Source organism: Sesamum indicum, linkage group LG5 (genome assembly GCF_000512975.1).
Source record: "Sesamum indicum cultivar Zhongzhi No. 13 linkage group LG5, S_indicum_v1.0, whole genome shotgun sequence".
Classification (NCBI taxonomy): domain Eukaryota; kingdom Viridiplantae; phylum Streptophyta; class Magnoliopsida; order Lamiales; family Pedaliaceae; genus Sesamum; species Sesamum indicum.
The window spans coordinates 13,260,011-13,280,642 of record NC_026149.1 but is presented as its reverse complement, the minus strand read 5'-3'; the positions used below and the strand labels follow the sequence as shown (position 1 = coordinate 13,280,642).

The following is a 20,632-nucleotide window of genomic DNA, read 5'->3' as shown; positions in this document are numbered from 1 at the left end:
ATGTTTCTAATAGTGAAACGAGGATGTAATGTTTAAATACAACAATATATTAATAGATATAAATTACGATATAGATGCGGATATGTCAATTTAAAAATAATTTTAATTTATTTAGGTTAAAAAATATTACAACATAGGTATGTTATTTATTAATTGGCGCGTAATTACATGCAAATTAAGCAATGTTATATATATATATGTACATTAAATTAACTCAAATGTTACATTGTAATTAAGAATATATCGCCCTATAAATCATTTTTCATAATTAAAATTTTAATACTTTTACATTTATATGTTTCTACGGCATAATTTATTTTATTAATGTTAGATACATCTAATGAAAAAAATGCAATTATTAGTCCTATAAATTAGGGGTGGCAATTTTAGTGTAATTGGCCGAAAACGCAAAGTGATCAACTATGTCAACACCTAATTGGGACTTTCGGTGAATTTGATGACATAACAGTCCAACATTTTTTTTTATAAAAAATGAATGGGCAAAAAGAAAATTACAATTTGACGATATGTCAAGTTTTTCAAAGTTGTAATTTTCTTTTTGCCCAAGTTAATTCCTAGAATAAAAGACATTTTGAACTGTCATGTCGTAAAATTCGTCGAAAACTTTGATTCATGTGTTGACATGATTGATTATGTGGAATTTTTTGGCCAATTAAATTGGTTAGAAATGATTAAAAACTACCGTAATTTTTAAAATTATAAAACCAAACTGTGAATTTCAATCTGACAAAAATCAGAACTATCACTCTTCCTAATTTACAGAACTAAAATTGTATTTTTTTTTTCTACATATAATATATGCGTCAAGAGTGTCGAGTGTGAGCTTTTATCCCAAAAAAAATATTCTTTTTTAAAATATTGAATATATAAGCAAGAAGTATATGAAAGTATCATATTATATCGAGTGTTCAAGGATGGAAATTCAAAGAAGAAAAGGGGATAAAAATTTCATTGAAAGGGTAAAACTGTAAAATCATCACTCGTAGTTGAGACCAATTGTTGAATATTGGGCCAAGTCCATTAAGTTAATGGGCCAATAATCTGTCAAAATGGGATCACAATCACAACCCAATATCTTAAAGTAGAATTGAAAATATCTTTCATATATATATATATATAGTTTTTTACATAAATAAGATATTACGAGCTTATAAATCCCTATAAGAGGAAAAAGAAAATGCCCAATTGATTTTTTAAATTTTAACAAATTATTTCAATTTTGATCATATTAGTTACGAAATTATCATGATTAATATATTATCGACTCTATAATTTTATATTTTTATTTAAACACTTTAAAATTTTATTTTTAAAGTCTTGTAATTACGAATTTGGTGAGTGATCCAATACCCACAAATTTAATTGATTATGTATTATTATAAGAAACTAAGCTCTAATCTTAACCTAATTAACATAATATCTCCCTCCATCTCTAAGTAATTGTTCCAATAATAATAATTAAATTTAAGTACGCTATTTGGGAATATATTCCTGGGACTTAGTTTTTCTTCTTTTATATTCGTTTCCTACATTTATCAAGAAAAATATACCTCAACTTGGCAATTATTCCTATAACAAGGAATCTAGGTCGTGTTGGATAAGAACGCGTTATTTTCTGTCAAATGAATTGTATAATAATTTTCTTTTTTTTTTCGATATCAGAACTGTAAGGAGTATTTAAGTATCACTGCAAGCAACTTACAAATCATAGAGAAGCAAAGCATGCACTCCAACAACTGGAAGCAGTGAATAAAGATTATATTTAAATTGATAAATTTGAATTTGAGGAAATGAATTGGAGAAAGGATTTCAAACGACTCCAATTTAAAAATATTGATGGTATTTCTTAATGAGGTGGTTTAAGGGGGTCTGTTGGCTGGTGCCCACAAGTAATAAAAGCAAGCAGGGAACTCCTGGAAACTTTTTGTGATTTGTTGTCAAGTATGATGAACAAGTTTTTTCGTGTTTATATATAGAGAGACAAACGCACTTGTTTCTTGAAATCCCTCTTACCTTTTGAAACAAGCATCAGCTGTTCTTCCAAAATGCAAAACGAAGCAACCCAACCTCCTCCAGGTCTCTCTCTCTCTCTCTCTCTCACACACACACACACACGCAGCATAGAAAAAGTAGACCAATAGATATGCTTGTGAACTGAACTTATCAGTGTGAAATTTGGGCAGCAGGTTATCCAACTGAGAATACACCAACTGGAAAGAAGAAGATGAAGTGCTGGCAAAGAACCAAGGCAAAAGGAGATAGGGGCTTCATTGAGGGATGGTAAGAGTTTCCAACGCCAATTTCATATCAATATATAACTCCAAAAACTACCTTAAGATCGATTATCAAAGAACACAGTATTGATTAAGGTTTCTTCGGTTCTTGCAGCCTGTTCGCGCTATGCTGCTGCTGGCTTTGTGAAGCATGCTTTTTGATTAGACTCCGGCATAGCCCACTGCTCAACTCATGCATCTGTTGATATTGTGTTGGTGGATCACTTTGCTGTAGGTTGGCTTTGAGATGTATAGTTCTGTTGGTCTTTAGATCCTTCTGGTGCATGTTTCTGTCTTCAGGACTATGTAACTAAATGTTATGACTATTACAATAAAGCTATTTCAAACTACAATTTTCATACTCCGTTCCTTCACAACTGCAATCTATTTTGCCACAACAAGTGCAAAAAGAAGACATGTTTGTAAGCAGCCAACCATAAAAGAGGTAAACTTCTGCATTAAAACACCAAACAGAAACAGTCGGGCCAAAGCATAGAGAACACATGCCCTCATAGTATTACAGTGCAGTTATCACACACATTTACCCAACAGTTATGTGGCTTTCGTGTTGCCAAACGCTATATTTATGTTTTGTACATTATACGTCCACCGCCTAAGATCTGCACTCTCTCGATGCCCACTCCGCTTCATACCTCCCCAGCGAGTAGGCTGTTGACGGAACCTCCATCAAATGGAGAGGATCTGGTTCAATGCCGTAGTCTGTCAGTGGTCTGTGTTCTAGGATATCGTCGTGTTCTTTAACAAATTCCGGAATCTCGACTTCTCCCTTCTTTATGTCTTGCCAGAGGTATTGAAGGCGGCTTACGTATTTAATTTTCCAGTATAAGCTGAAATTGAACCAGAAAAGCAGTGAGCACTGAATAATAACCACGACTATTGCCCTCATCATATTGCTGTGTCTTGGAAAATTCAAGACGTTGATCATAATGTAATCCAATAAATGAATAATATTAGCAGAATACCACGGATAACAGATTCACTTTGCAATAAATCATCACCAACATTGTTCAGAAGCCACCAAAGGAGAACATGAGAACATCCTCTGATATCATCTCTTTCATTTCAGGCATGTGCATTTTTTTATTTGCTTTAAATGTGAAACAAGCAAATTTTGTGTTTAAGAACGCATGCTTGGTGACTACTAGTTAAAAGACTTACATCGAAAATTATAGCTACTCAGTATTCAATAGGAGTCTCTTGAAGAAGAAATGGCAAGGATCATGTCAACAGTCATAATGGCCTTTAGACCACATAATTTACAGATTACATGGATTTTGTGATAATTTGGAGTAAATGAAATTATTATTTAACAACTCACCCTCCACTTAAAAGAAATCTCCCAAGTGTCGCAAAGACGAGCCTTGACCGTAGTCCAGGATGAATGAAGTACACAACTTGAAGCCTATCTTTATAGTCATTTGGTAGTTCTTCATATATCCATCTAAGGATTGTGATGCCAGGCGAGTTGTCCTCCTTCTGCACAGTACTATGCATGTACACGATACAGAATGGCCCATCTGGGACCTCCGTGGAAATCTTATGGAAGACATACTTTTTCAGCCTTTCTCCAGTGATCACAGGAGCTGGATATATGTAAAGGATCATAACAACACAAAAGCAAGTATAGAACACAAATCAGTAACAACTTAATAGTCTTAAAAATGCAATTACATAGTTTTAGGTCGTTATACGCTATTTTGTCTAAAACTATCTGCATTACCAGACTCCTGAAGTCTTTTAAACAACTACATTTTCTCTCCTTAAATCTCCCATCTTAACCATCAATCATTCAAGTCCTTGCATGACTGATTGTTGCACAAACAGAAGCTCCAGAGTACAATTCTAGCTGAGATGTCAAAATTGAACTGGATTACAATTTACATGGAGAAAATATCAGTCTTGCTTCTATTACACTCTTAAAGGTAATCAAGTCCTCCCTGTTTTTAGAGGCGTGTTTTCAACAATATCAAGTTAAACCCAATGCAAACTCTAAATTGCCTCTCTACCAATTCGTTTATCACAAGAACTAGTTCAACCGAATCCCACAGGAAATGCATCAAAACACCCCCTCTCCCCTTAAAAAATAGCACCTTGGCACACTCTCCAACTGTTACTCATGATGTATGCTAAACATATAAACTGTATCACCTTCTACAAAGAGTTGAAGGAATAAATATTGCATCTTTCTACAGGGAGATCAGCTAGACTTCAGTCTTCCTCAATAATATGTCTATATAACCAGCATAATACAATCCCTATTCATTCTTTAATTGCTTCAAATTTCCTAGCCCAATTACTGTCCTTCAAGCGAGAAGGATCAATCTTCCATCCATCAGTGTATACGATAAACAGAAGAGTGTAACTTTTTCAAAACTCATGCTGCAATTTTGAGCTACAAATAACCTAAAACCTAAAACTAAGAAACTGAAACCGCTCAGTTCCATTTTTTTTTTCTCTTTTTTGGGTATAAAGGAAATAGTAAACAAGAAACTCCAGGAAACAAGAACATAATATAGCGAGAATTACCGGGGAAATACTTCCCGACGACACGCAAGATACGGTTGCCCGCCTTATCAGAACCACGCTCGAGACGCAAGAACTGCAGGGCGTCAAGGTCGGAGAAATCTAAGTTTTGATCGTCGGCTGAGGGAAGATAGGAAGGGCAGTCATGCCAGTTGTCTTCCTCCGGCGGCTGCGGCGAGTGAGACAAAAAGGGCCGGGCGTCTATACCCAGATCCGACGCCAAAACCATCACGGAGAAGTCATCCGACGACGAACTCGCCATTAGCTCGTTCTCTATCGGCAGCTTGGGGAAAGCGAAAGCTGATGAAAGAGATAATATCAAGATTGCAAACTTTACCAAAATTAAGTAAAAAAAACTCATATTATGGTACAAATTATTAAATTTTAAGGTAAATTACACTTAAACCCTAAATATACAAAATTCTTTTAGAAAAGTTATAAAATTATATTTACATATTTTTCAAAAATTCTTCATTTACGCTTGACATTCTCTCGTTAGAATTTGAACTAAAAATATTAATGCTAATAAAAAAAATTATATCAATTTTTAATTTTGACGCTCAATTTATATATTTATATATATTTTCGTACTTATAAAAGTATAAATATAATGTGTATATATGAAGTGAGGTTAATATTATTATATATTTTTTTTAAATATAAAATTATTACATATAAAAATTATATATAATTTTATTTTGTAAAAACCAGCATTTTTTGTCTAAACTGTGATGAAGTCGGATCAGGTATAAACAAATTTTTTTTGTAAGAATGTAAGTATAATTTTAATTTTTTTTTAATGAAAGTATAATTTTATATGGATTTAAATAAAATTAACCCATACAAAGGCTCCACTATTTCTCAATGCTAAATTGATTTTCTCGTTATATTTTATTTCAAATAAATATAAATAGATATATTATTTAGGAATAATTACATTCTCCTTCTTTGAATTTAGTGCAATTATACCTAGATTTTTTTGAGATTTTTTAAAAATTACATCTGGCATCCCTAAGGGTTGCTTCCATCTAATAAATAAGTTCATCTATTAATCAAAATTCATCAAATTTATTGATATTAACAAAAAATAGGAAAAAACAATCTACATTTACCTCCGATTGACTTATTACTGACTTATGATAAATTAAATATTTTTTTATGATAAAATTATCCTCATACGTCTTTTCACGTTAATGCATATAAGGAAGCATATCTTCACCGTTTTAAAGGCAATTTAGTCTGAAAAAATTATTTGACATGCAATAAGTTATTCGATAATAAATATCAATTTCCATTCAGTTTTTATGTAACTATCAACAAATTCAATAAATTTTGACTAATTGATAATTTATTTGTTAGACGAAAACAAAACCTTAAGAATACTAGATGTAATTTTTTAAAGTACGAAAAATCTATGTGTACGTAATCAGGAGAGGGATGGATAATTATCCCTATTACCTATATAAAATGTCGATAAACTCTTATTTATATTTAATTATTCTATCTGCAATACACCTACAAGAACATAGCAATGTGAGTATGATACAATTAAGTTTTGTAGAACACAATTTCTAAAAAAATGTAAACTTTAAGGGTAGGATTATATATTAAAGTCTCTTATCTAGTTTCGAACTGTAATTCAAGTATACTTGTGCTAACAAATACTTGAGGAAATTCTTTATCAAGAACTGCATAAACCCACTTCAAAAAATCTAATCTTGTTCAGAAATTATGGATTGTTTAGTGCTCAACACTGACAATAAGCTTGAATTTCTGCATTGCGTCCATGGGTTTGTGCCTGAAATCAAGAAAGAAAATCTTGAAAATTTGAGCTTCCCATGCGTCAAAGGGCATTGTTGTGGATCGGGGTGTTCTAGGTGGTGGGCCTGCAGGACTTGCAGTAGTTTAGCAAGTTTCAGAGGCAGGGCCTTCGGTTTGCTCGATCGATCCGCTTCCCAAGTTGATTTGGCCTAAAAATTATGGAATTTGAGGTCATGGATTTGTTGGATTGTCTTGACACGACGTGGTCTCGTGCTGTAGTTGTGGCTAATAGAGAGAAGAAGGCAAAGAGAATTTTCTGTCTTGGTAGGGACATTCTGCTGAACTTGATATACATGCCACCAGAAGGGTTTTCGACTTAGAACCTCGTTACTGCCATCAATTCTTGTGGTCTCGGTTATTTCTTCCTGGCCTCATACTTTTTGGTCTATCCCTTTTCTCTCACGATTCTAAGGCAAAAGGCGCTGTTCCTTTGGTAAATATGTTCAACAACTTAGTACAAGATGGAGAATGAATCTTTGAATTCTTATACTTGCATGTGACACTAGGTGACATAAAGATTTACTCATGATCTTTTGTGCAAATGCCATATCGATAAGTGATATTCATGGCATCTTTTTTGAGTAAAGTGCTTGAATATCTGTGATAGCTTTTCAGGAGTTGTTGCATAATTTGGTTGCAATACCGATCCTTGTAAATGTAGTTCTGTATTATAGTTTCCTAAGATTGCAAAAGCCATTGAAGTTGAAGGAGCATTGTTTACCATAAGTCATTCTCTCTAAAAGTTTTGATGGGGATCAAAATAAGTAATTCGCTCTGCGATTCTACAATAGACTCATTGTCCTATTTAGCAAACGAGATGGGATATTTAGGCTGTTTGTTAGGAAGAAACAGTCCCCAATGCTTCTCAATTTCAGGGCTCTTCTGGTTCTCATCAATCAAGTCAAAGATGTAAGTTTCAATAGGTTTTCCAGGTTTTCTTGGGGTACCCTTTCTGACACTCTTGATCAAATTTGAATTGTAACTCCTTGCATTGTCAACAGTTGTTGCTGTTCCACCAGCCGACGGCCATCCAGTTTCTGTAACAACAACTTCCACGTCTCCACCTACCTTTTGCAATGCTGCATGGGTTGCATCCACCATAGCATCAAACAGATTCTGGTACTGGTACTTTCCGTCTCTAACAACTATCGAAGGAGATGTAAAGAGTGCATAATCCAGATGAATGTCATTGGGGTTACTAACATATGCAAAGTAAGGGTACACATTGACAAGAAAAGGGCCCCGAGTTTTCGCAAGAAACTGAACTATAGGATTGATATACGATGATTGGATTTCAGGTCTGAACGCCCCTGCAGACGGAGGATAGGACGTTCCAAGAACTGCAAAGCTCAAGGCAGTAGAAACCTTCACTTTTCCCCCAAGCCCAAACGCAGAAATGGCGTTGTAGATATTCTGCATGGCTGGAACAACACTTGGTGCAATACCAGCACTTCCACCGTCCAACGGGCTGATCTCATTTCCAACTGCTATGTATCTGAAGTTCACATTTTCATACTTGAGAATGTTGTTCCGAACCCAAGATTTTGCAAGTTTGGCATCTGATGCTATCCGTATGATGTCCTCATTTGCAACACCTACTATGACTGAAATGTTGATGTTGCCTTGAAGGGCTTGGAGAACTGATGGGTTCGGATTGTAGAGACGGATCCTCTGAATGTTGTATTGGTTGCAGAGAGCAAGCACTTCTGTTGCTGGTGGTAGATCATCGCCAATAGTGCCGTAAGAAGCTCCTATCTGAGCATCTGCACATTTGTTTTAGCAAAAAATATTAAGAAATTTGCAAGACAGACCATGAAAATATCTGTGTAAACAAGAACGAAAACAGACACAAGATCACATAAATTTTCGTAGTTGGACGAATGCTCCTTTGTTTACTTCAACTGTCAGCACTTATCAACTATTTATATCAGAACGTGTACAAACATTATAAGAATTTGAATACCGAACTAAACGTAACATCGAGTCAGACTCCATCATACTTGAAACATAAAATTGTTTCAGAGTGAAAGATTGACAAGAAAATATGAAAAGGAAAGGGACCTGTTGTGTGTAAGCAAACAACTGACAATACAGTTATCAGCATTCTAACAAATGCAGCATTCTTGAAACATTGCTTTGTCATTGTAATAATTCTGACAAAGAAGCAGTTAAGACAATCTTGTATGCATACTCAAAGCACCTCTATACCTCTTTTTATAGTCAGATAATGGCAAAGCCTCATTTGAACAGAATGCAGAAACATTGATTGTCATTTGCCATTCCTCAGATGCTACAATACGCACACATTTAAACATTATGACTTGATAATTACATGAAAGAAACCTAAGTATAGTCCAAACACAGTTTTGGAAATAAATCCCATCATAACCTAAATAATTTTGTTCTTTTCTATTATTTCCGTATATTTCTCAAATCTGAAATTTCATTTTTAAGATTTATATATTTTAGAACAAAATTTGTATATATAGATATATATTTAATAAAATACAAAACAAGATCTAATATTATTGAAAATACAAAATCTGGTTGACTTGAGTTATGATATATCAACTTATTAATGTTAAATTATTTAAATTATTTGAAAACTTCAATATTTACTTAAGACGTGCAATTTTTTTTAAAAAAAATTAAAATTGGTAAATTTTAATTAAAAATATTATAATGAATGTAAAATAGTTTAAGAAAATTAAATTGATTTATAAAAAAATTCAAAACAGCTTGAAGCACTTTCAAAATATTTTGTTGCTTTGGACTTAAAAATACTTTTTAAATAGTTTCAAAAGCAAAAATGGACATCCAAACACATGTTTCAAAGTCAGAAGCGAAAACGTCGCAGATAAAAGTCAAATCTTGAACACTTTTCCTCTTCATCTTCTGCTCTTTCATTTCACTTCACAAAATGCACAAAAGAAAAATTAATTATAATTCTGGCGTTAGTTAAACAAGAACTATATCGTCGGCGACCGGCGGCGGCAGCTCCACCCCAGACCCTTCCCCTGACCCACCAAATTTCGACCTGGAAAGAGACAGTCTTCCTCCTAATTCTCCAGTTTTATTTCTCAAGAAACCTGGAATTTTTGTGGGCGTTTGTCGTTTTGCTTGTTTAATATGTGAAAATGTGAAGAGGGTTTGGTGAATTTGATTTTAGTTTGTCTCTGTATGCTGTATCAAGAAATCTTTTCTTGTTTGGTTCTTTTTCTAGTTAGCTGAATTTAATTCAATTTAGTTCAAGATTTGATTTTGTTTAGTCTTGCATTTGGGGGTTCTGAGGAAATGTTGAAGAAGTAGAGTGTATATGTTTTGGTACCCATGGAGCTTCACGTTTTCCAGGTTTCTGCATTATCTTGATCACTTGAAAATGATGTCAACTTGAGATGTGTTGAATGTATTGAACAGTGATGGACATGACACAAAATTATCTGACTTGGAGAACAAGACTTAGATGATGCATCAACAATAAATAATGGAAGCTCTGTACCACCACATCCTGTTTCGGAAGGTTTTGTTGTTGGAGAGCCAACGAATGGGCATGTAAAGGAAGAAGTTGTCAGCCAACCAAAGAGGGGAGCAAAGATTCACGACTTTTTTTCTTGGAATTCCGTTTGGTGAGTATTTGTCGACCTAGAGTTTCGTTTTGTTTCCCTAAAGAACTACTACATGTCTCTGCCCTTGGCTTTATTACCTTGATCCACTTGCATTTCTGGATGGGAATATTCAATTACAGGATACACTACTTCTTTTGGCTCGCTCAGTTGATTGTCAAAGCAGTTATTCTGGAAACTATGTTTTTCATGGGGTTCGTAAGCATTCTTGTACTTTAGATAGCATGATGATTGAATATATAATATGCATATTCCTTGGAAAAGAGTCTAAACTAAAATAATGGCCGTGAAGTTAAAGTAAGAACTATCTCAACCAACATGATGCCGTTAGAATTGTAATGAACTCAATATTGGGTGGTCCGGCTCATTCTTGTAATGTAGGTTCGAGGAAGTACAAACTGAGGGAGTTGGGGAAAATTTACGTTGACATAATTGTGCTGAAATAATATGGTGTGTTCAACAATGACTTGTGAATCTGAGTAGTCAAATAGTTTTTGAAATTTCTGTATGTCCCATAACAAAACATTCGTTGTGTTCAAAAGGATTGGAGGACAATTACGAACTAGTTGTTTCAATGTCCAAATAACTGATATTAAAGTTTGTCACTCTAACTAGATTGTTGTAAGCCAGGTGGGCTTGTCTTCAGTGGGGGGCTTGTTGGCTTTATTTTCTCAAGAAGCCCTGTTACTTAAACGACCGGTGTGCTCTTTGGAGGTGCTCTTCTGGCCCTCAGCACTCTTAGTTTGAAGGTCTGGAAACGAGGAAAATCCAGCTTCCCCTTCATACTCGGTGAAGCAGGTGATAACTATTATCCTTTTTAGAAATTATTTCCTTCTGAACATCCTATCAAAAAAATATAGTCAGATTCTTTATTTTTCACCAGACCTCCTTTTGATTTGAGCAAAATGGTAACTAACGCATTCTGTGTTGAAAATGCTATGATTTGAGAATAAGGTTAATCGAGGTTCTTCCTGTTATTTTTCGAATACGATATGGATCTGTAGGATAAGGAGATATAATGTTCTTTGGAGCGTTTCAAGATAATTGCCAATATATATGATTATATATATATATATATATATGTCTATACATGTTTATATTGTTATATATCTAAGATGGATTTAATTTGAAGAAAACTAAATCTCCTGCTGCTTATTATATTACAACTAAACATGAAACATCGACATCATTGCAGATTAAAAACTCTTCCCCACAGGCTTTAATATTGTCATCAGGTACTGCAACATCATTTTACAGCTGTAGATTTACCGAATACTTCCAACTTTTTTCCGTATCTATCTTGTAACATTCTTCTATTGCTTAAATGTCTTTGTGCAGCAATGTTGTGCTTCTACACTTACGTGGTGAATATCCGGAGGTAACCCTCGCCAAAGAAGTTAAAAGACTTCCACACCTGTTGCGTCATCTTAGGCCTCCAGTATACAAAATGAGGCAATTCTCAAGATTACTCAGAAAATTCTCTCTTTTACCAGTGGAGGTGAGTCTGTACGGTATTGAGATCACAATTCTCCATTTCAAGTATTAAGATGTTAGAATATAGATTATAAAACCTTACCTTAATGAAATTGTTATCAGGAGTGTATTACCAGAAACCTGTCTAAACAAACGTGGTGTTGTAGCCCAGTTTGAGTTATTAACACGAACTTGATTGCGTTATTGTGCTTCCACGTAATTTTCTGCAGTAATAGCCAAATTGCAGTGCTAGCTACTGTTGAGCCATTTCCCGACAGGATTCTGGAATTATCATTTAGAAACCTTTTATAAATTGATCGCAGTACGATAGTTTAGTTCAAAACGTCCGTTGTGCAGTCCTACTTGAGCGTCCGACTCAATATCAACTTTCTTTCATTTGTCGGATCTACAGCTCGTGGGACATTTGTTATGTGGGATTCAGAGATTAATGCCTCAGGACTGTGTTAGGAAACATACATACATACTATAACACGATAGATTGCATAGCTTTGTTAATTGCATATGCAAGAATGATAGATAGATTTGATTAGGGACACTATCATCGGAAAAGAATTGTCAATTTTGAAAAATCCCTGCCACACATTTGAAGGACCCACAATCCGCCTTACTTGATGTATGGTGGAGATTTCTGAAAATCTGTAAGAGTACAACCCAATTCTTGGAGCCCTAAAAATGGAATTTCTTTTGTTGTACTTTTAGGGGGTCTTGTCATGTTCTCCACTCAAACTATGGATTTTGTGGTCGAAAGAAAATGAAGGAGAGGAGCTTTGGAAAATAACATATGTTCATGATTTCACATTGAAAGTAATTTCTTTTTTTTTTTTTAAAAAAAAAACATGTAAATGTTTCTTGAAGAATAAGACTATTTCTGTATCTCTTTTGTAGTTTGAGTTATAGTATAGTTTATCAATTATAATGGTAGGGAAAAAAAATAAAAGGGTGTATTTTTTTATTCTTATTTGTAACAAAATTGTTAACGATGATACGATAAATTTATATTATGATGCTTATTCATATTATAGCAAACACAATAAAATTCTAAATTGTGTTTCGAGTTCATGTAATACTACGATAATACAATGATAATATAAATGACGAGTAATAATATTAATAATTCTATGTGAAAAAAAATTGATTTGAAAAGCGCAATCATCTATTGGTTTGACGACCTATTTTATACATATGCGAGTTTGAATCTTAAAATTTTAAATTCTTTAAAATGAGTTTGAGTTTAAATTTATTTATTTTTAAATCCAACTCAATTTTTTTCAAAAATATTTCTTTCGCATGCGCATGCGCGCACGTAAAGACGCCAAAAAAGTACAGTTCAGACTAGATGATCAATTAATGGCAGGGAATAAGTCTAAGGGGTCAATCAAGTTAAAACTACTAAAATTGATACTTGACATAAATAAGCTCACCAACTTGCACTTTGTTACAACAACATACACATAATGGTGGGACAAAAGCCAATTTAGAAGCACATGGGATCACAATTTCATTGAGGTCTCAATTTGATAATGAAAGAAAAGAACAACTCAATCTGTGAAACAAAAGTTCGGATCCCAATTAAATTTGATCATATCAAATTAATTATATTGTTAGTATTATTGTGCGTATCTGTTCTATGATTAATTATTTTTCTTATTTAAATTACGGATCAATTGCACAACAAAGTGTGATTCACTCGTTATGTGATTAACTTGAATTTTTACTGAATTTTCAATTGGTTAAATTAGATCAGGGGTACAAGCTAAATATACCTAGGGCTCCTTTTTGGCACTTTTGGTCTAAAATCATCATTATCAACGCCGAGGCGGATGAAAAATACTTATTTCTTGGTAATTTTGGTGATGACATAATCACGTTTTTCGGTTTAATTATGTACTAATTCCTCTTGGCTCTTTTTTGTTTAATTTTAAAGAGTGGAATATGAAGTAATGATGGATGTGAACTTTTGGTTTGGAGCAAATTCAAGAAACACAATCATAAATAATACCATTATTTTTAAGTAATGACAATCACAATTAATCACCACTAATGGAATTATAATATTAGCAAATAAAGATTGTTATTTTGTGGTACTCCTACTATTCTTTGCTCTCATCATAAGGGTTATAGACAAATGTGAAATAGACAAATATGTACATATATTAAATTTTACTTGAATTCTAATTTTGGGGATTAATTCTAGGGTTTATAGTATCCTCATGAGTTGAATACTTACATATACATATATATATATATATTATTGTACTATAAGGTCAATTTAGGGTAAATTACGTCGACACCCGTGCATCCCTTAGAAAACATTACATTAACACCCCTCAATGAGTGTATCTATCATTTTGCAAAAAAATGGAGATGTTTGTGTAATTCAGCCTAATTTCAGGAGACGTCAGTGCAAAAAATTTAAGTATATCTCGTTCTCCCCCCCCCCCAAATTTAAAACTCACTTCTTTTGTCGTGAAGTAGAAATTGAAGAATTATTAAATTTGGAGTTGACGTAAAATTATAAAGGATGATCAAGAATAATGTTCCGATATTATTTATATATAGTATAAATTTAAGACTTGTTTTATAAGTAGTATAGATTTACCTCAAATATTGTAGAAGAATGAATATATATACTTTTATGATACAAACAACAATGACAGATAAAAGCACAAAAAGTTGAAAAAACAAGCAATGGATAAACGATAAAGACATAAAATCCTTACTCTTACATGTGTAAAGATTAAAAGTAAAAAAGGAACATGATTAGAGTAGAATGTAAGTAAGATAGGAGACAACTTTCTTTCTTTCTTTCTTTCTGTTTTTTTCGGGATAAATTAGGATATATATATATATAGAGAGAGAGAGAGAGACAACGTTGTAGGAATTATTTGTGTTGCTTTTAGTATTCTGGGTTTCATAACTACGTCTGAATTATAATAACCTTCTTTAAAATTTGATATAATTATAAATATATTCTCGTTGTTTGAAAATTTACAAATATCTTCCTATCTTAACGTCCGTATACCAACAAGTGCACTCCATTAGCTAGCCTCTATTAAGTTTTCATTCAATTTTTATGGCGAACTATTCAAAATACCCTTTTGAATTATGAATATTTTATTAGATTGAAAATATTATTGTGGACTAATATACTCTAATAATTATATACTTTACACACCTTCAATCTCTTTTTACGTTTTTCTAAATGCTTTTTGTGAAAGGATAAAAAAAAAAAAGGGTAAAGATATAAGGGTAATTGCTATATTTATCCCTAAATTTTAATTTTTGTCTCAATTTTATCCACTGACCCGGCAAAAATGTGGCTTGAGTTTGACTTTTTGGATGGTAAAATGATCAATTTAAGTTTAATTTTGTCACTTTAGTCCCTTATGTTTGTAAAATTATCAAATTAGTTATTTTTTGGATATGGCGCATATGATGTGATTATCTTGCATGAAAAATAATTTTTTTTGAATTTTTGTGAACATAATAATAACGTATTGTTTAACTTAAAATAAAATAGTCTCTCTCGCTCTGTCCTTTTTTTTTTTTTTTTCTTTTCAAATGTGACAAAACAATCAAAATTATGAATAAAAATTTTATAAAACTTATCTAATTTTAAAATATAATTAAAAAATTAAGTCGTTTTTTAATTTTAGGAGTTAAAGATAAGTCCAATAAAATTAAATTTTAACAATATTTATTAAATAACAGCTATGATTTTGAAGAAAAAATTAGTGAAATGTACAACATATCAGTATAATAAAATATAAAAAAGTCATTTTTTCGTCTAGAAAAAGGATTAATTTGATAATTTTACAAACTTAAGGGACTAAAGTAATAAAATCAAACTCATTGACCATTTTATCCTCCAAAAAGTCAAAACCCGGCCACATTTTCCTCGAAAAAAGGTTAGAGGGACCAAACTGAGGCAAAAACTAAAGATCCTTAAAGTCAATAAATAAATTTGAGGGATTAAAGTGATTCTAAACGAAAACTTAAGGGACTAAATATAATATTTACCCAAGATATAATAATAATTTTAACTCACCATTTAAGGCTACAAACTTATTCTCAATTTTAGGGAATATTAATTTTTCAAACAATAAAAAATATTTATAATTATGTCAAATTTCAGAAAAAAATACTTTAATTTCCCATTTATTCTATATCTTGTCCACGTAAATTTTACCAGCCAAAAATTGAACCATATATATAGTTCAATGTGACATGGATTCAATCCCATCTTTTGCAATAGCAATGGACCACGACGCAATGTAAGCATTATTTTTTTTTTAATATAACGGTTTAATTAATATGTTAATATTATTAAGTGTAATAAACAAATTATATCGATTCAACAAATAACTAAGAACAAACAAATTAAAATAAATTACAATGACCTCCCATGAAATTTGGCATAATTACGAATATTTCCTTGTTATTTGAAAATATATAAATACTCCCTCCCTGATGTTTGATGAAATTATGTAATCCTTGGATGAAGGTATAAAATTGTAATTTTGTCCTTACTGTAATTTTTTAAATAAAAATTAAAAATTTATAAAAAAATTGGATTGCGTGGATGAAAATTTTTTAAAAAATTATCCATTTAGTCCATAAAAAAATTACAAAATAATAAAAAAGAGAATTTTGGTCAATTCACCACAAAAAGTGGATGGAAACCTAACGAATTGGGCTAATTGTTAGACGATCGTTGAAAACAGGCGATATTTATAATTTTTCAGACAACAAAGGGGTATTCGTAATTATGACAAATTTCGGGAGAGATCGTTGTAATTTACCCAAAAAAATATAATAATTCATATAAAATGAGATAAATACCTACACATCCAATAAAACTCGATCGCATGAATTCATAATTGCAATAGTGGTTTGATTTCCACCAAGGGGTTTACACCAATTAGCAGCATGCTCGTACGGCATCATTGCATATATTTTATTGAGCAAAGATAGTTGAATTTTTTGGTCAATATAGTGGAGATATTGTGGCTACAATTATACACATTTCAAATATATTCAAAAGAGGTATATTTACTAAATGACAAACATATAATTTTCTAAATATTTTTTTTCAATTAGCCCAAAGGTTAACTATTTTTGCATTATATATTAGGTTAATTATATTTAAATTTTCTTTCAAAATGTGAAATTATATCTTTTTCTTCGAAAAATTTTAGTGTAATTAACCTTTATATATTTTAAAAAAAAAACACTATAATTACCACATCATTCCATCATGCAAAAGTACATAGATTAGGCTCTGGGGCTACTAATATTCTTCGCAATTATAAAATTTGATTTGAGATTCGGAAGGTTACTGGAAAATCTTTCGATAACGTGTATGTATATTACATGTTGACCCCAATAAAAATTGGGTTGAAGACTCCTTTATATTGTCGACGCTACATCAAATTAATAGTTCACTGTACGCACATTTATGACATACACAAACCAAAAATTGGTCATTAAAATCGAAATTCATGTTCTTAATCATTGGTTGTTTGTGCACAGCCCACAACCAATCAAGAGCTACAAAAATCATATGTTGGCCAATATGGTTGACATAGTGTATCGATCTAGTGCGATTATGTTTCACCCAACTTGCTCTTTCTTTTTCCTTTCAACAATGCAACTAGGGAGACATTTGTATAAATTTAAGTCTCAAACCTAATTTTGTATTTTGGTGTTTTTAGTATTTTAATTATTTATGATTTTGATCTTTCAGTTGTAGGAGTTTGTAAAAGTTGCTGGAAAAAAACATGTGCCAGACGTGTTTTCTTTCTTTTAATTTTTAGTTTTTGTTTCTATTGGTTAACTTTTGTCAATATGGGAGAAAAATTTGGGTTCTGTATTTTTTGCAATTTGACGTTTTAGTCTTTTATCTTTCTAGAATAGTAAATATGTCCGGTAACTTTTAATTTTTTTTCTCAATTTTGGTCCATTAAATTGACAAATGGCAACATAAGCCCTCAATTAAAACGAGCACATGCTTTTTCTGGCATCATTGGCAAATTTCAGAGATTAAAGGACCAAAATAGCAAAACTTATAAATTATAGGACTAATTTGCTATACTAGAAAGATAAAGGACCAAAACACCATAACGCAAAAGATACGGGACGGAAATTGCATCTAATCATGTTTCTTTATTATAATTAAACTCTAATAAATAAAAAATAAATAAAGAAAAAAGGAATGACCCTTATGAGCTCACATATCAAAATCTATGTTATTGACTCCACATTCTTTTGTTGAACAAAAGGAATCTATCTTTAATGGAGAGTCTATTTCAAAGAAATAAAGTATTAGGCACAATCACACATTTTATTGTGCAAAAGTAGTGAATGAGACATAATACTTTTATTTATTCTCCCTTTTTCATTTTTTGGTGGATTATGAAACTTGATGCTACATGTGAAGTTGTCTAGACAAAAATATACTAATTTTAATACGTATAGATCCATAGTATAATGTATTTTAGTTCAGAATTTTATTACAAAATATATAGTACTGCAAAAATTATACTTTCTGTCTCACATGATAGAGAGTGTTGTACTTTTGATCCCATAGTTTACAGGCTTAGCACATTTGGTTTCATAAGATAAAAGTTGAAACATTTTTGGTCATATATGATAAAAATTGTGGCACATTTGCTCCCGTAGAATAAAAAGTTATAGCATTTTTTCTCCCAAATGCTGCAACTTGTTAGCCTATGGGATTAAATGTGCTAAGCCTGTAAACTGTGAGTTCAAAAGTATAACTCCCTCTATCGTGTGGGACTAAAAGTACAATTTTCTCTAAATTTCATTTAATATGTATATAATATCTTCTTACCAATTAAAGTAATTATAAAAGAGCATCATAAATCAATCAAATCGATTCGCCAAAATCGGAAACATGTTGAGAGAAATAATGAAAATTTTCTTCACAACTTGCATGTGTAGCTATGTTTCTTGTAAGAAATAATGAAACTAGTGCAATAAAGTTGTATATGTTTGATAAGATGTAAGGTGCAAATTCTATGAAAATAATTGGCTATTTTTTCCCAAATATGGATTTTGAGAGATTGACAAGGAAGGCTACCAAAATAGAAAAAGATATTGACAAATGACAGCCACATACCATGCCTTGCCTCTTAACATTCAGATTAGGGCAACAAAGACTACTTGTCCTTTAATTTGAGGGAGCAACATTATAATATTTGTGGAAATATCACATTTTTTATCTTATATGTTAGAATTTTTTTCATTTAATTTAATTTTTTACGATTTTTTTACATTGCATTTCAAAGTTAGAAATTTTTCATTTTTAGTCCTCAGGTGACTTTTCTGTTCAATAATTAACGGAGAAGTCACGGGACCGTTATTTCAAACACGTGCTGGACGAACGGCCCCATAACTACTTTGTTAATAATTGAACGAAAAAGTCACAGAGGACTGAAAATGAGAAAATTTCTAACTTATGGATCCACTGTAATAAAATAGCGACAAATAGAACTAAATTAAATATTAACCTAATTTTTGGAATTAAAACTGTGATTTTTCAAATATTTGTCATAATTATAATTACTCAATTGTTATTTGAAATATTACAAAAAATCTCCATAATATTAATGGTCGTTTTACAAATACTCCTTCATGACAGCCCATTGTAGGAGGATTTTTCTCAGACAATCGTTAATTTTTGTGGATTTTTATTTAAATAATAAAGAATTATTTATAATTATGAAAAATCTTGTAAGAATGTCCGTTATAATTTACCCTATATATGTACACACAAATATTAATATTTGTAACAAAAAATGGCATTAAAAACTTAAAATTATTTGAGAACACCTATTGATGCTTGTTGCTACCCACTTGGGGAACTTTTGCAAATATGTTAACATTTAGTTGAAATCATATTGGTCTACTTTAGTGCTGCAATTTGGGACTGCAAAGCAAATTGATCTTTGTGGTTTCTTACTAGACTCGCTACTCTTAACTACTTGTCTTTATAATACATTTAAATATTTTAATGTGGTGGTCCAAGTTATTGCATTGATGTTTTGTGCTCAGAATTTCACTGCAATGAGACAATCTCTATGGTAATATTTAAAGATAGTCCAAAAGCTCAATCATAAGATTGGATTATAATGTTGGTGTACACAATTACAAACATGGTATCCTTGTACTATAATTACTAGACAAGTCACTTTACAAACTTTCGTGGATAATTTAGAATTATGTTGTAATGATACTCTCTTTTGAAAGTTTTGTCGTTGAATGTTCTCGACCCAATTCTTTAAAAAATACTTGTCGATAATCTATTAAAGTTTGTATTTAAAAATTGAGTACGGACGTTACGTGTCCAAAATTCTAGTGTATTTCTCATTGCCTATCATTTGAATACATAAAATTGATACCAAAATTCAGTGGACAACATCCTTTTCTTTTTATTTTTTTATTACAACATACTTATGTGTCACCATTTAATTATGCTGAAAAAGATAATACGGGGGATACAAAATTAAGCATGCATACGGACAATTTTATTACCTACGGGACATATAACTTATGGCACATCTATATTTCATATATAGTTCGCACATGGTTTATTTTTAAACTTTATTGACAAGTAACGAATCTTTTAGTGCAATAACACCAAACTAGCCTAGTTCTCTACTGGATCGCTTATTCAACATTTCTACTTGGCACGACGTCACCTCACATCGTACATTATGCATATTGTTACTAGGGCTGTAAAAATCGTCAAGTTATAATGTAAGGATTAGTAACGACTTCAAGTCTGTCAAGAAATACGGCTCATATCCACATATGTGCACATGATGAGATGAG

At 31.8% G+C, this 20,632-nt stretch overlaps 2 protein-coding genes and 1 long non-coding RNA gene across 4 annotated transcripts; 1 reads left to right on the top strand and 2 right to left on the bottom strand.

Moving 5' to 3' along the window:
* Positions 2,602-5,180, bottom strand: LOC105162565 (ganglioside-induced differentiation-associated protein 2). The gene is made up of 3 exons (XM_011080623.2): positions 4,842-5,180; positions 3,634-3,898; positions 2,602-3,142 (listed from the first exon to the last, which is right to left on the bottom strand). Exons 1-3 carry the CDS (start codon positions 5,098-5,100, stop codon positions 2,908-2,910), a joined length of 759 nt encoding a protein of 252 aa, XP_011078925.1. The 5' UTR covers positions 5,101-5,180; the 3' UTR covers positions 2,602-2,907.
* On the bottom strand, positions 7,452-8,932 carry LOC105162616 (glucan endo-1,3-beta-glucosidase, basic isoform-like). Its single transcript, XM_011080691.2, has 2 exons — positions 8,860-8,932; positions 7,452-8,422 (listed from the first exon to the last, which is right to left on the bottom strand). The coding sequence occupies exons 1-2, from the start codon at positions 8,930-8,932 to the stop codon at positions 7,461-7,463; spliced, it is 1,035 nt and encodes a 344-aa protein (XP_011078993.1). The 3' UTR covers positions 7,452-7,460.
* LOC110011977 lies at positions 9,482-11,959 on the top strand. 2 transcript variants are annotated; one of them, XR_002287067.1, is made up of 5 exons: positions 9,482-10,285; positions 10,405-10,476; positions 10,913-11,080; positions 11,478-11,517; positions 11,621-11,959. It is a non-coding gene; the product is annotated as an uncharacterized LOC110011977 (long non-coding RNA). The 2 variants fall into 2 exon arrangements; XR_002287066.1 differs by lacking the exon at positions 10,405-10,476.